Source organism: Lineus longissimus, chromosome 8 (genome assembly GCF_910592395.1).
Source record: "Lineus longissimus chromosome 8, tnLinLong1.2, whole genome shotgun sequence".
Lineage (NCBI taxonomy): Eukaryota > Metazoa > Nemertea > Pilidiophora > Heteronemertea > Lineidae > Lineus > Lineus longissimus.
In genome coordinates this window covers 17,721,710-17,737,581 of record NC_088315.1, presented here as the reverse complement: position 1 = coordinate 17,737,581, position 15,872 = coordinate 17,721,710, and the positions used below count along the sequence as shown (strand labels likewise).

The window sequence follows — 15,872 nt, the reverse complement described above, 5'->3', positions numbered from 1 at the left end:
TGCATCAAGTCACTACTATGGAGTTCCTGTACGATTTCCGATTTCCTTTGATATACATTGGAACCTCTCCGAGTGAACACCTCCGCAAGATGGTGAACCAGCAGGCCGGAGTCTTAGGTGTAAAAACTTGATCCTGAATGGCAAGTAAGGATAAACATTATTAAAGTCACATCCTATCAGCACACTTGATGTCTTCAGGACGACTCGCTGAAGGCCCACTGAACCAACAGGCCGGAATCCTAGGTGTAAAAAGTTGATACTGAATGGTAAATAAGGATGGACATTATTAGAGTCACATCCTATCAGGACATTTGATGTCTTCAGGACGACTGGCTGAATGCCACTGAACCAACAGGCCGGAATCCTGGGTGTGAGAACTTGATACTGAATGCCAAGTAAGGATGGTTATTATTATTAGAGTCACATCCCATCAGGACATTTGATGTCTTCAGGACGACTGGTTGAATGCCACTGAACCAACAGTCCAGAATCCTGGGTGTGAGAACTTGATACTGAATGGTAAATAAGGATGAACAATATCAGAATCACATCCTATCAGAACACTTGATGTCTTCAGGACGACTGGCCGAAGGCCCACTGAACCAACATGCCGGAAACCTGGGTGTGAGAACTTGATACTGAATGGCAGTTAGGAAGGATGAACATTATCAGAGTCACATACTATCAGAACACATGGTGTCTTCAGGACGAAAGACCAACGGAACCAACAGGCTAGAATCCTGGTTGTGAGAATTTGATACTGAATGACAAGTGAGGATAAACATTGTTGGAATCACATCCTATCAGATCACTTGATGTCTTCAGGACGACTGGCTAAAGACCCACTGAACCAACAGGCCAGAATCCTGGGTGTGAGAACTTGATACTGAATGGTAAATAAGGATGAACAATATCAGAATCACATCCTATCAGCACACTTGATGTCTTCAGGACGACTGGCTGAAGGCCCACTGAACCACCAGGCCAGAATCCTGGGTGTGACAACTTGATAATGTATGGTAAGTGAGGATAAACATTATTAGAGTCACATCCTATCCGGACACTTGATGCCTTCAGGACGACTGGCTGAAGGCCCACTATTGCACTGAACCAACAGGGCAGAATCCTGGCTGTGACAACTTGATACTGAATGGTAAATAAGGATGAACATTATAAGAATCACATCCTATCAGGACATTTGATGTCTTCAGGACGACTGGCTGAAGGCCCACTGAACCAATATGCCGGAATCCTGGCTGTGAGAACTTGATACGGAATGGCAAGTAAGGACGGACATTATTAGAGTCACATCCTATCAGGACATTTGATGTCTTCAGGACGACTGGCTGAATGCCACTGAACCAACAGTCCAGAATCCTGGGTGTGAGAACTTGATACTGAATGGTAAATAAGGATGAACAATATCAGAATCACATCCTATCAGGACAGTTGATGTCTTCAGGACGACTGGCTGAAGGCCCACTGAACCAACAGGCCAGAATCCTGGGTGTGACAACTTGATACTGAATTGCAAGTAAGGACGGACATTATTAGAGATACGTCCGACGGAACAGTTGATGTCTTCAGGACGACTGACAAAAGGTCCAATGGCCAAACTTTCCAAAGTGTAGTCCTATTTCTCTCATCCCAACTGGAAATGACCAAGACTCGAACCTGGGATCTCATAGGCAACAATATTACCAATGCACCACGCAAGAGAGCCAGCAGTATGATCACGAATAGGGTCTGGAAGTGCAGTCAGGACATCCAAAGTTATCCAGAAACGTATGGACGTTTCATGACGTTCTACCATTTGGACAGATTTTCTGTGGGCAGTCATGACGGCTCATTGTAATTTTGCCCGTGTTGCAAGAGCATCTGGCGGGCATTTCCTATTTGGTTGTATAGGGCTGTTTACACGCACAGAAAAAGAATTTCCGAGATCCCGTCATATCCAAATGCAGACATCTTTATGTAGACAGTACAGATTCGAAGTGGCCATCTATTACGCTGGTTCTTTTGGGTCCAGTCCAGTTGCATCCAGACCAATTTGGGGACGTCTCAACCCATTTTACAAAACAACCCCGGGCCCACAATTTCCCTCAACAATCCTGATTAGCTTGCAGTAGGCCAGACTGTAGTGTGTTGTGTAAACGGGTACATTGGAATGAGACCACAGCGAATCTGGCTGGATTTTAGCTGTGCGTGTAAACGGCCCTTTTTGACATCGAAAATAAATCATAGGAGTGCTGTTTTCTAAAATGTTAATTGTGAGTTTATTTTTTATCAAATGTTCACTTATAGATAAAACATTTTGACAGAAATCAGTCATGACATTGGAATGCAGAGTAATATGTTTTCATTTAATTACAATAGAATTGAAGTTCTTATTTTCACTTTACCCCACCTTAACATAACTTTTTTGCAGTGTCTTGCTCGACATTTGGAAAATATCATAGCTTCTGCAGTAAAATCTGTCAGGCAAAGTGTGATTGACACCTGTAAAACCAAGGATTGGTGTCTATCATTGACAGTTACCAGCCACTTAAATTGATTCCTTAGATTTGAAATTTTTAAACTACCGACTGTTCTAGATTCATAGTGAAAGTGATACTGTAAAACGGAAAATATTTGCAGCTATTATAGTGGTGCTTTTCTAAAATTGCATTGTAAGTCGTTTTGAGAACACTGTAACAGTTACTTTAAATGGAATTTTGTTTTTTGAAGCGTTTGGCTTTTGCTGGTCGTCAAAAACGCAAAATTAGAAGACACACACAAATTTCCTGGTTTACAGTAATTTACATGACTGAGTTCTTGATGTTCTCTCATCCCAACTCCCCCAGTATTTTGTGACACCCCATACTTTCTTTTGAGAAGAAAGTGATGTCCAAAGTGCTAGGGGCCAAGGTGAGATAATGCGGGGAAAGGGCAAAAATCTAGAGATATCTAACCAATACACACACTGATACTGTCTATAACTACATACAACAGTTCTTTATCAAAACTTCACAGATTTTATATACCAAATTATCCAAACTCCACAATCATATCACTTCATTCGCGGCTAATTAAAAATCTGACAACAGAGTATTGGAATACATCTAAATTACAGTTCACACATCAGAGCTAACCAAAATAGAAAGAGATAGAATATTGGAAGTCCAAGTCCAGGAGTTTCAAAACAACATGAAAATGAAGGTCATACATTGAATTTTTACAAATTTCTCAAATGATGAATGAGTGAAAATGAATGTCAATAAGCTATTGGGAAAACAACTTCAATCCCCCTTCCCAACTTGAATTTTTCTCAATTCACCAGTAATGATCACTACCCGTTTTTAAAAGAGAATATTGAAAAGTTGAATACGCTTGATTTGTCAACAGAGGCCGCGCAGATGACATCATCACAAGACGCCATTTTGGATGACAAATTCCTGTCACTGGCCCTCGTGGCGTACTTCGCCGTCAGCCAACAATGGCAGTAGTAAAGTGTGGCGAAGTCAAACATGACATACTTTGTTTGCAAAGTCAGAAAGGTCATGGATTGACGTCCAAAATGATCTCCTAATGACGTCACTACACTGCCTTACTGCACTGCCTACATTGCTTGTATGGTACAAATTACATAATATTTCCACATTTTTTCATCTGCACATGAACCTTTAAAACAAATTTCAATTTGTCTAAAACTCTGATGTTTACAGTACAGGTTGTCAACAAAAACTTCTGAGATTATCTATAAGTCTTGCTTATACAATACGAAGTAATAAATGTATCTTTGTAAAAATCCATTACATTAATCGTTACACAATGCACCAAAGCTGCTCACAGGTTTCTGATTTACAGTAATGGTCATAAGAAACGATCCTGGACTCTGAGTCTGGCCTAAGAAATTTCAAAGTTTTCAAACCCGGAGACGGGATGGATTATTTTATTGGATGGATTAACAAGAAGCTGATGGTCTTCACAGCAACTGAGGGTCTGCACAAGTGCAAATCATGGAATCACATGAAACTCTCGCCCATCAACTGTGTACAACCCTACATAAAGAAATCTTATCACATAGGCAAATTTCCTGGACGCAACAACTTGTGGAATGTCTAAAACTTGAACAAAAATATCTCATGGACGAAGTTCATTCAATCTTCGGACAGTTAACTTTTTATACAAAGTGTTCCAAAAAATATTGGGAGCGCGACAGAAATTTATACATCATCTCCCCAATGCTTCATGTTGATACATGCATGAATAGAAACATCACAACAAACTGTACAAAAAAGCATATATGGATGGATTCAAGCAATGTCAATTATACCACTAGTTGATCTAATTTAGTTATTTTTCTGACAAACTTAATGCTTTGAAACATCAGGATTGTTACCGGTGGAATGGAAATGAACAATGGAGGAGTTAAAAGCATGAAAATAGAATACAGACAAAATGGTTAGGTTATAAATATTTGTCATTACTTAGTCAAGTTATTATGCAACTACATGTAAACTTAATTCAGGATGAGATTTTATGGAAAATAGTCGGGGAGATTCATCGGACTCCATGTTAACATATTAGAGGGACATGAATTACTTTGCTCCAGTGTTAAGATTGGTGCAAACAAGCGATTTTGTAGCTGCAATCTGGGATTGTACCTGCAGCAATATGCAAATTGCAACAAAAAGATCTCTCATCTGCAGGTGCAGCAGTCATGACAGTGATCGCTGGGTTTGGTAATTGAGTGCAGGTCGCTGCAATCACTGATTCTTGTCACACTCACAGTCACCTGCGATGTCCATAGCAAACAAGCAATTTTGGCTGCATGCAATAATGATCACAGGTCACTGCAATTAAAAATCACTTGTCTGCGGGGGCTTTAGTCAATCTGCATTTGAATTTTTTTACTTCCATTAACCCTGTAAACTAACCAGGTCTATACAAAACAAAATATATAATGTTTGACACACAAATAGATCTAAAGATACACCAGAAGGTAAAAGTTTTGAACGCGTAAATTTCCTGAGAAAGAAGGTCCCCACTTTTATTTGTATCCCAATTGATTTTTTCTCCTAATGACCAACTGCTGTTATTGAAGTCCAGAGATTTAAGAGAACTCTGATGAACTTAAATCAAATTAGAAATTTACAGAACACAGCAGATGTATGAAACAGCAAAATTCCAAAAAAAAGTACTCGTTGTTATAAATAATAAAAGGAACAATTCCACACAAAATAGTATACACAACCAGAATTTCACAGCAGTCCTCATCCCCTTGGCTTTCAGAATGAGCCAATCCAATCCAAGCACTTATGAAAGGTTGGACTGATCCATTAAGAGGGATTAGGTAGGACAGGACTGGTGTGATACAACATGTTCCAACAAGATCTACATGTAATGGTGCTGCCTGATCTTAGAAATCTGGAGGAATTCTGTCAACAAACTGAAGCTTAAGATCACATATCACTTTAAAAGAATAGAGTGAAATTCTTCTGGAATGTTTAGGAATGTTAAGACAATATGCCTTTATATTCAATTTCACTACAAGTCACAAAAACCAGATTTCGGAGTTAGTCACAATGAACACAAGGTCTATACAGGATTCACGATCTCACATACTTGTCACAAGCATGTTTGTTTACTGAATTAGGTTTTGAAGACATGAGGGTGAAACGTGACATTGTGGGACTGTAGCCCACTCTTTGGAAATGACTTGCCTGTTCTTTATGTCAAGAATGGAAAGTTAAATATTACATGTGAAAAAGCAAACCCTGTATAAATCTCGCCTCAAAAACCCTATTTCATCTCTAGTTTACCGGACAGGACATCACATTTATGTACAAAATACTACAAAAAATATAAAGGCTATACCAGAAAACTACAGGTGAAATAAAGATATTTGAACTGAACTGATCATCCGCTTCGTGACAAGCTTTTCAACTGGATCCCAAGTCTTTCAAAATGGTTTCAGACGAATTGCTATATTTGAGGCTAAAATACTGAGCCTTAAAATTTTACAATACACCATCATAATACAAAATACCCTACAAACAATAAATTTAGCGTATGACGAAAAATCGAATCACAAAACTTTCGAAAACACAGCGTGTACTAAACATCATCTAACGCGTTGGGTCATTACCATGGTTACATATGCAAACAATAGGGAGAGGCACTTCCAGGCATGAATCAAGGTCTGACAAAGATTTTGCTCACTCGGAACATCACATTAAAACAATTTTAGTTGAATCGACTGTTTGAACTTTGGTTTCATACTGGGAGTGCATACATTGATGATAAGATAAGAACGAAGCATTTGATTCTAAAATTATCTACAGAGGTTTACACTTGTTGTTACTTGCTAGAGTCGGATAATGAAATAATGTACATTTTTACAGTTCATGGTGTAGCCACTGCTTATGCATCTTTTAACTTGGAAAAATATGCGATTTCTTTTTTGAAACGAGAGTATTGCATCCCTTGGCCTAATCTCTTACTTGCGGTTTTGAATGATCTGAATACAATCGCATTGCACTTTCCATCATTGCAAATGATCATTCGAGACAACGTTTCCACGGCTCCAGGGACAGAATTCTCTCTCTGAATATTTTGGATTACATCAAATTCCTAACTCAACGATTTTTCTAGCTTAGGGCACACCAATTTAATACCTTGGATAACGGGCAAGGAGACAATTTTTTCTACCATAATTTGCAGCTATCAGTTGTTATGTGACAAATAACACTTGAGCAAGAAAAGCGCTTGTTTATTCATTTCATTTATATTTATGTCAGCAAGCATGCTTTCCAGGGTACTTTAAAATTTGGTTTGGCCTCATCTGACCCGATTATGATCAAACCTGCAAAATCTAGGCCTACTGATGCAATTTAGATGCCGTAGGGCAGTTTTAATCACCAAATCTCAAAAACTTTTAAATATTTTAATTACATTCCTTCAATGATTCGGATTCAACCTTTCACGTGTCAGTTCTCGATCAACACCCATATGGCTCGAAAGGAAGAAACCGAAATCATTTCGCTTGCATAAAATTCCTGTTTTACTCTGGATGACATGGAGTTAAAGGGCAATCTTGGCGAGGAAACACGACGCTATCATCAGAAGTGATGCCACGACATTTGCTCCGCCATTGCAAGCTTTATCTCGGCAGGTACAATAGGTGAGGTATCCAGCAGCTCCGTCCATTGACTTGCATTCGTCTTTAGGATTTTCCATCATGGCGCAGAAACGCGACACCTTGATCGCAGCTGAAAAAATTATGGAGAAGAAGTCAAACAAAATACAGTGGAACCTCCCTTAGCGGACACCTCTCCATTAAGGACAACCTCCCTATTAAGGACATTTGGATTTGGTCTCAAATTGGATCTTTCCATTCAATTAGACCTCACTAATCAGGACACCTCCCTAAAGGGCACCACTTTCAGTCCCGAGGGTGTCCTTAATAGAGAGGTTCTACTGTAATCAAAAGATGTATTTTTACAATGGAAAGCAAATGTAAGCTGTATGATCGGCATTTCAGAGCTGAATTTTATGTAAAGTACACGTACATGGCTGTTTGGTACTGCTTTTCTATTGTCACTAATTTTTTAACGCACTGTTCTCAGTTGGTTGCCAACTAAAGTGAATGAAGATCTAGCTCACACTTTCAAACAACAAATGCAACCAATCATCACAAAAGGATAGGTCTTCTGTGATTAATCCTTTGTGAGTGAATGTTAATTTCGTCTATGATATGATCATCCAGAAGGGAAAATGAACTCTTGGGCTCCATTGTTTGATGCCATCTAATCAGTAAGAATTCCAGAAGGTTCCTTTAGATCTGTGACAGTCTGTCTTGATTGGTGTCAATGAATAGAGAGAGACCAAGGGTTCATGACCACTTCTTCTCAAAATCCAGATAAAAACTTTCAACGAATACAAAAAATCTGTGGTTTACGGAAGGAAAATGAACTTACCAACTTCCCTCATGCCATTCTTGCCAGTCCAACCAGTTCGAGTAGCTTTTGCAACTACCTTCATGCAAACATTATCAGCAGTATTGTCACAGGCTCTGGTGTAATTTTTTATAGCTGAGGAGTTCATAACATCATTCATGCAGCCTTTAACTAGAGTAGACTCGCACTCGACACAATTAAACAGGGCAGAGTAGCCTGAAAATGATAAGGTGGAAGAGTACTAAAGTGCAATGCGAACATGAGATTTTTGATGCTGCGACATGCATAATTGCTGCGATGTGCAACAAAAATATCAGCTTTTAATTGCAGAATTCCTCACATATTCCCCCAAAAAGTTGTCACTGCCAATGGGCAATTTTAAGATTCTGTGGCTAACCCTAACAAAAACCCACCTGGAAGTATTTGTCAGGGATTCTGCGATCAAGCCAAAACATCTGCATCTGCCATGAAAAACTGGTAAATCACTGGCCGACTGGGTATATGATAATGATATTAACCAGTCACAGTGACGACCGATTTTTGACACAGGCACCTGTAATATCCACTGCAAACGATAGTTTGTTGTATGAATGTATGCCCACCGTAAGGCGTAATCGTGTGCAGTCATGATTGCACATACAGTCCCAGTGACAACTTTTACAAAAATCACTCATTTGCTAACCATCATGATGTCGATGAGAGTAAATGGAGTCCACCAGGTTCAAGTCAGGTATAAAGTCATCAAAATAAAATTTAGTTGCCATCAACGAAATAAGTACACCACAAAACACATTTCCTGAAAATTTCATGACATTTGGGTGTAAGATAAGGGAGATGTTGTCTAAAATCACAAGGCTCCTGTAGTATTCGGAAGCCCTATCGTTTCCTCCAAGTCCAATCCAACATGGCTGCCCACTGGGTGGTGGACACTGGTGAGACAAGACCACAATTGATTTTTTAAGCCTTTTAGCAGTTAAATTGTCAATGTTTGACCGCGACGCATCAAAGAACGCGTGGTGTTGTGAATCTGAAATTTAGATTATGTTATTCCGGACAGTCGGGCAAGTAAATGGTGAAAAATAAAATGGTGATTGACCACGGAAATTTTTTTTTAATCGACAAATTAGACAGACTTTGATATTTCCACTCTTTTCAGCCAACTGGCAGAAAAAACTCAAAACACGCCCCCTATTACCCAATTAGCAAAATTCGAAATTAATTTTTTCATCAAATAATTTCTTTATATCTGTAGACTTGCCACAACAAATATTTTTTCAATACCTCTCCAAATATGTACTTGAGAGTAAAAAACATGCACTCGTCTAATAGATAGGCCTGGACCCTCCAACCTATGAATATTCATTAGTGGTCTTGTCTCAATGAAGGTACATTTCAGGGGTTAACATTTTGAGATTTTTTTCAAACTAATGTACATGACATCCCACAACTCTCCAACGAAGGAAAGTCATATCTGGACATTTTTGGAGAAATGAGAGACATTTCAAAGAGTGGTACAACTGTGCCAAAGCGACGAAAGAGGACAAAATCGACAAAAAGTCATGATTTTGCACCCAACAGCACCAAATTCAAAGACCTGCCCTGGCCAGAATAAGCAAGCTATGGAGCTGAAACTTTAGGATGTGATTTAGTAATATCTTTGCTGCTTAGGGCACAACTTTCAGAATCAAGGCCTAAGTAGTTTCAAAGAAATTACAAAATGAATGGCAACACAACAAGACTTGTAAAAATGAAACCGAACTTAGACCGGGGTTAGGTTGACTCTTATTTGGGTCAAATTAAGTTTTTTTCTCATTATTTTAGCCTGTTTTGACCTTAAATCATCAGCAATACAATATTCTAAATGAATTAGAGTGATTTGAGCACATTCAAATTTTTCACTATATTGACCCAAAATGTAGTGTAAATAGAGACAAGACCACAATTGATTTTTTAAGCCTTTTAGCAGTTAAATTGTCAATGTTTGACCGCGACGCATCAAAGAACGCGTGGTGTTGTGAATCTGAAATTTAGATTATGTTATTCCGGACAGTCGGGCAAGTAAATGGTGAAAAATAAAATGGTGATTGACCACGGAAATTTTTTTTTAATCGACAAATTAGACAGACTTTGATATTTCCACTCTTTTCAGCCAACTGGCAGAAAAAACTCAAAACACGCCCCCTATTACCCAATTAGCAAAATTCGAAATTAATTTTTTCATCAAATAATTTCTTTATATCTGTAGACTTGCCACAACAAATATTTTTTCAATACCTCTCCAAATATGTACTTGAGAGTAAAAAACATGCACTCGTCTAATAGATAGGCCTGGACCCTCCAACCTATGAATATTCATTAGTGGTCTTGTCTCTGGTATATTTTAAACAACAACTCGCCAATCTAGCACACAAATGTCATGAAACATTCAGGAAATGAACCAGAAAATGTCCTGCTTATTTCGTTGATGACCATTAGATTTTATTTTGATGACTTTAAATATGCTTTTAAACCTGGTGGAAGCTTTTTAGTATGACCCTATGATTCTGCATATCTAGTCATGTGCAACTGCATGCATGATAATTGATATCAAGCCAATATTTCCGATCGAGCACATCAAAGTCACTCATAGGCACTTTTCCAAATACGCCGGTACCACCTAGGGATGGCAAACAAACAACCTTTACAAGAAGTTTTTACGGTCAAAGACGCCAGACGATGCCTCTCGAGCCTCTGGCGTCTTACCGTGAAGATCTATTGTAAAGATGGTTTGTTTGGCTGGCCCTGTATAGGTGATACCGACGTATCTGGCAAAGGGTCTTTGACTTCTCTTTTGCCAAGTGTAAAGTAAGTACATGAGTATCTCAGTATGTCGTCACGCACCGCTAGCCTTAGTTATGCCTGGGAATGGGATAGGCCTGCCCTAGACCAAAATCTTTTTTTTCTCGAGAGTAAAAGTAACACTTCTTGAAAATGGAAATATTTGACCATGTACAATATGTACAGGCGGCCAAATGTAATCGATAATGCTAACAAGAACCGAGGTGCAGATTGCACTGGTCGCTCTATAGTCAAAATGCACGTACAATGCACAGATGGATGCATTGGCCATTGCATGCACAAAAACGATGGAATTTTCCCAGATCCACACGCCGATTTTACAGTCTAAGATTAGCCCGATATATGATCAAATTATATGATTTCTTGCTTGACATACCTATGGATAAACTGGCCGCCAATATGACTAAAGAGATTATGATTTTATAGTTCTCCATGGTGTGGGAATATGCAGGAATTTTGCAGTGCAAATTTTCCAAGATCAATCGCGAGAAGGGCGAAACTAAAGTGCGCATGCGCCGGGAAGTGCACGAATAATACAGGGTGTACCAATAACATTGTACTTGCTGAATCATGTGTTCATAAAAGTCTCTGTCATGAGGAGGTCAGAACATTGTCAAAATTGTGGAACAGCATAGAACAGTACAATTTGCTCAATCATATTGTTCGTAACGAACTTCATTGCGGAAAGCTTTCATGCTAACTTATGGGTAGATCACTGTGAGCAAAGGCCATGTCAATGAATTGACCAAGTCAAGTAAAACGTGCTGGTATAGCAAATTAAAAATTTTACAAGCAAAATTTGTTGATTGATTCATTGGCAGAACTCTGACTTCTTTTATGACAAATTGATTATATGCCCCATTACAATTAAAATCTACCAAATAACATTCTAGGAGTATAACTTTTTCAATCCGACCCAAGATTATACAGAACTATCACTGCAGGCAAATTCTCAGTCGTCCATTACTAAGCTTGTATCTTTTCATTGTTTCTGACTCAGTAAATATAATCCCATCATGTAGTCATCAGAAGTCCAATTATGAGTACTACGAATTTATATATCCTTTGAGTAACCAGCCCGGCCTAAAACTCCAAGATTTATCTTTCCACAGAGAACTGGCACACAAACAATCAAGTTCTGTACAATTATTGATGAGTAGAAGACTTCCAGTCAGTGATTGTCACACTCGAGGCACTACATGTACACTAATGCTAGAGAGGTTCGGATTTTGATCCGGGAACGAGAGCGAGAACGAGAACGGAGGTATTTGAGCGGCACTTTGACTACGGATGTCGCGCTGCCTTTTGTCCGAAATGCAAAGAAACATCGCGTCTGCATGGTATGCCAACAATAATACAAAACATTAAACTTGACTTGATGATGAAAAATCCATCGTTCTCGTTTTCGGAAAAAATCTGACCCTGTCTATTGACTGCTCTCGGGCAAAATGCGCTCTTTTCCCTCTTCCCAGCTGATCCATCTTAGTTAATTTGATATGTACCATGACATGCAAAAACAATATTGCTTCAACCCAACCCTGATATCATCCACGACACTCCAAAGTCAGTCGCATGCACCTCCCATGGCACACGTTGACCCGACCCCCCCCCCCCCCCCCACACGCACAACCCAGTCATGCGCGCCACATGTTGATGATCTCGGAAACGTGTCGTCGATCCTTCAACAGTCAGTGGGTCTCGAATCTTGCTGTCCAAGTGGCTGCGATCATGTTTGCTCTGAGTTACAGATTTATGGTATAAAAACCATCAATAAATAACTCCGTAATTGACTCGGCAACATTGCCCATATCAGTCAGAGATGGAGTCAGCGCGTTTGTTAATTCGTCAGTCCACGTGAAAACTGAGTTTCCATGAATGAAAAAACATGTCGATGTATTCCCTGATCCCTGATGAAACTAAATTAGTCTGACCAGAATAATCGAAATTGCCGCCGAAATTATTGTTGCTAATGACAACAGTGGCCTGTTGCCATGGTTACATAGATCCTCCCCGCTACAGTAACACACGGTGCTGTATCCCTGTGCCCCTTGGTTATAGAAGCATCCGTCATATGTTCGCGCATCCAAGGCATTCTCCAGGCAGATTTTGGAAGTCACTTCGTAAGCTGAAATGAGAGAGCACTGTGAGTGTTGTGTGTAAAAACATCAATAACATCATGGGCCTGATTGTTCAAAAGAAGTTTTATCTTTAACCCTGGCGTTAATTAATTTGTCGTTATTTCATTCACTTCACTACTGTTGCCCGAAAAATATTTCGGTTCTCACGACGCTCCTGTGGTCTGATGACGTCATGACGCAATGTACTACGAATACGATGCATGATGCTTTGCGCGTTATTACGTGATTGCCGGGAATGACACTTCACGTGGAGCCCAGTGATCAATCGAATAACGTATAAAATGTCCAGTAGTGAAGTGGTTATAAGCGTCTACTTGGCCAAACCAGTCAGGGCCGTATTTAGAGGGGGGGGGGGGGGGGAGCTGCCCCCCTGTGCAATAAATGTTGAAAAAAAAAATTTCAGACAGTAATAAAAAGACAAACTAATCTTAGTCATAGCTTTACCAGCATGATAGCAGCATATGGATAGCAGATGTCATCAACTCAGGTGCAACCCTTATAATCTGCAAATTAACATTTTCTGTCCAAATGTGGTATTTTCGTAAAATACTTCATAAAAGTGGTCCTTTTTTAGAGTAAAAATACTATTGATTCACACTTCCAAATGCCAGAAAAAAATGCCATTTCAGACCTTTTATTTTCAAATTTTTCTGGGGGAGGGCCCCCCGTTCGGATGCGCCTGCGGCGCATGCAGATCGCCTTCGGCGATCTATCCCACTGCCCCCCCCCCGGACAAAAAAGTTATATACGGCCCTGAACCTGTTTTTAAAAACTTGACCATCACCATGGAGCTCATCTTGACCGGCAATGTTTTGAGATCGCTAAATCACTCACGTTTGTGGAGCTCGATAGTGGTGACGCCAACGCATGAGAGTCAGGATGCATGGAGCCCGACCTTGCTTGAGTTATAGCTTTATGATAAATTCAGAAATATTTTATTATCCAGGTGGTCAAGAAAAGTTCTTGAACAGGAGTGCAGTCTCCCTCTCTCTCGATGCTCAGTGAAAAAAACACACTGGGTTTTAGGAATAGAGGTTGAGCTTTTGAAAAACCTAATGGTTTCGGCTCACACAGTGCACCCGTAGAGGTTTTTAAGATAGTCGCGTCGGTAGAAGAACCGTTAAAGGTTTCCATCCCAGGCAATTGGAAGTAGTAAGACATCTTAGTATCTACACTCCCGAGGTATGCCATTAGTCATCCTTAACATAATCTTCGGATAGGGATGAGGCAAACCCACTGACGTCCGCAGTGTAGACCCACTTACTGTCATAATGCGTCTCCCATTCCTTCGGCTTCCTCCTCCCAGTAATGATGGTGGTCTCGATCTTCATGCAGACGGCGCAGTTGAGCTCGATGGTGGTCTTGTTGCAGTTGACGGTCCTCTCCGCCGTCCCAAGCTTAACATTGCACTGGTGGCATCTGAGCTTCCCGCCAACTACATTTGCTGGACCGGCTTTGTGACTTTCGTCAGTGGCCGACTGACATTGGGCTGAAAGGAATTTGAGCAGTGCGTCTATTAATCAACCCACGAACTTTTCTTAGAATAGCCTACTTATATTTCTGGATAACCAGCAACTTGATATGCGAAAGTTTATGGCGTGGCTGGTGAAATGGCAACGATGGTTTCCCGAGGATCACCATAGCCAGGATCATGTTTAGTTGTTTCAAGCAAGTATAACACACGTCCTACAAATACCTTCATTATCTCCAGATGATAGAAAACTCGATCCCCTCTCAGTCTAAGAAATGTGACTTTTTCATCATAACAATTTTTTTTCAACCATAAACTACGTGGTGACTCCTTTGTGCCAGGGTTGGAGCACGAAAAAAATTACAACCGAGTGCGTGTCCTTGGGGCGTATCGTTCTCTCCAAAAATGGGCGCCATCTTGGAGTACTATGAACGACACTGTTCCATTAGGGAGCGGCGGTCTCCATGACGGACAATAGAAAATGCTCCATGGAACGTTGCCGGAACAATTATAGGCAACCAGTAGTTTCAAACAGAGAATTAGCTTGTCCATCTGAAAAGACTTTCGTTTTTTCTCACTTACGTGTAATAATGAAAAGTAAAAACACTCCTAAGAAGATTCCGAAAGAAAGTACATGCGAGTCCATGATGGCTGCTTCTCGAAAGAGGACACGAACTTATTATCACCTGATAGTATGTCGAGTTTGATAGGTGTACTGATTAATCAGTCGTTATGTACACGAAAGGTATGGACATCACTATCAGTGGACGAGTGTTGGGTAACTGGACCAGTGGGTCACAACTGCATGTCTTGGCAAGATCACCGTTAACCCCGGACTCCAAATTCAATCAACGCAGGCATGATTAAAATCAATCACAATCTGGTCACTTTAGCCATTCACCAGGCCTGGCCGGGCACTCACAAACCACGGGAATTAAAACTATTCGGACTCGTAAGCTGATAATGAGGCTCATCATCAGGAGGTCGTGGGTTCGACTCCCGGGTATCACTGCTGTTATGTCTCAGTGTCTTTTAAGCAGGATATCAACACCACATTGCAACACTACCTTCTAAGGTATATACACTCCGGACGCAGTGGACCGGCCTCGTCCCTCACCCATAAGGAATGACGCAATGGACTGCCCCGGGAGTCTATCCTGAGGAGACGTAAAAGCATGAGGTCCTTCCTGGTGCTTCTGATGCCAGGGCCAAGAAAAGACCCCCATGTATCTCTTACGACTCCCGACGAAGGAGACAAGTTTGGTGGCTTGTTGCATTAGAGTCTCTTCCAAGACGGGATTTCGGACTTCTGTTGTATGGAAGTCCTTGGCGGGACATCCTGAGGAAATCAGGGGTTAATGTTCGCTTTTCCGGCCCTGCACACAAACAGGGCCGGAGAAGCAAACATTAACCCCTGATTTCCTCAGGATGCGATGGCGGGATGACTGGCCTTCTATATGGAAGTCCTTGGCGGGATGGACTGAC

At 40.4% G+C, this 15,872-nt stretch overlaps 1 protein-coding gene across 1 annotated transcript; it reads right to left on the bottom strand.

Moving 5' to 3' along the window:
• Window positions 1-2,252: 2,252 nt before the first annotated feature.
• On the bottom strand, window positions 2,253-11,293 carry LOC135493062 (uncharacterized). Its single transcript, XM_064779926.1, has 3 exons — window positions 11,155-11,293; window positions 7,962-8,156; window positions 2,253-7,253 (listed from the first exon to the last, which is right to left on the bottom strand). The coding sequence occupies exons 1-3, from the start codon at window positions 11,288-11,290 to the stop codon at window positions 7,066-7,068; spliced, it is 519 nt and encodes a 172-aa protein (XP_064635996.1). The 5' UTR covers window positions 11,291-11,293; the 3' UTR covers window positions 2,253-7,065.
• Between the last annotated feature and the right edge of the window lie 4,579 nt (window positions 11,294-15,872).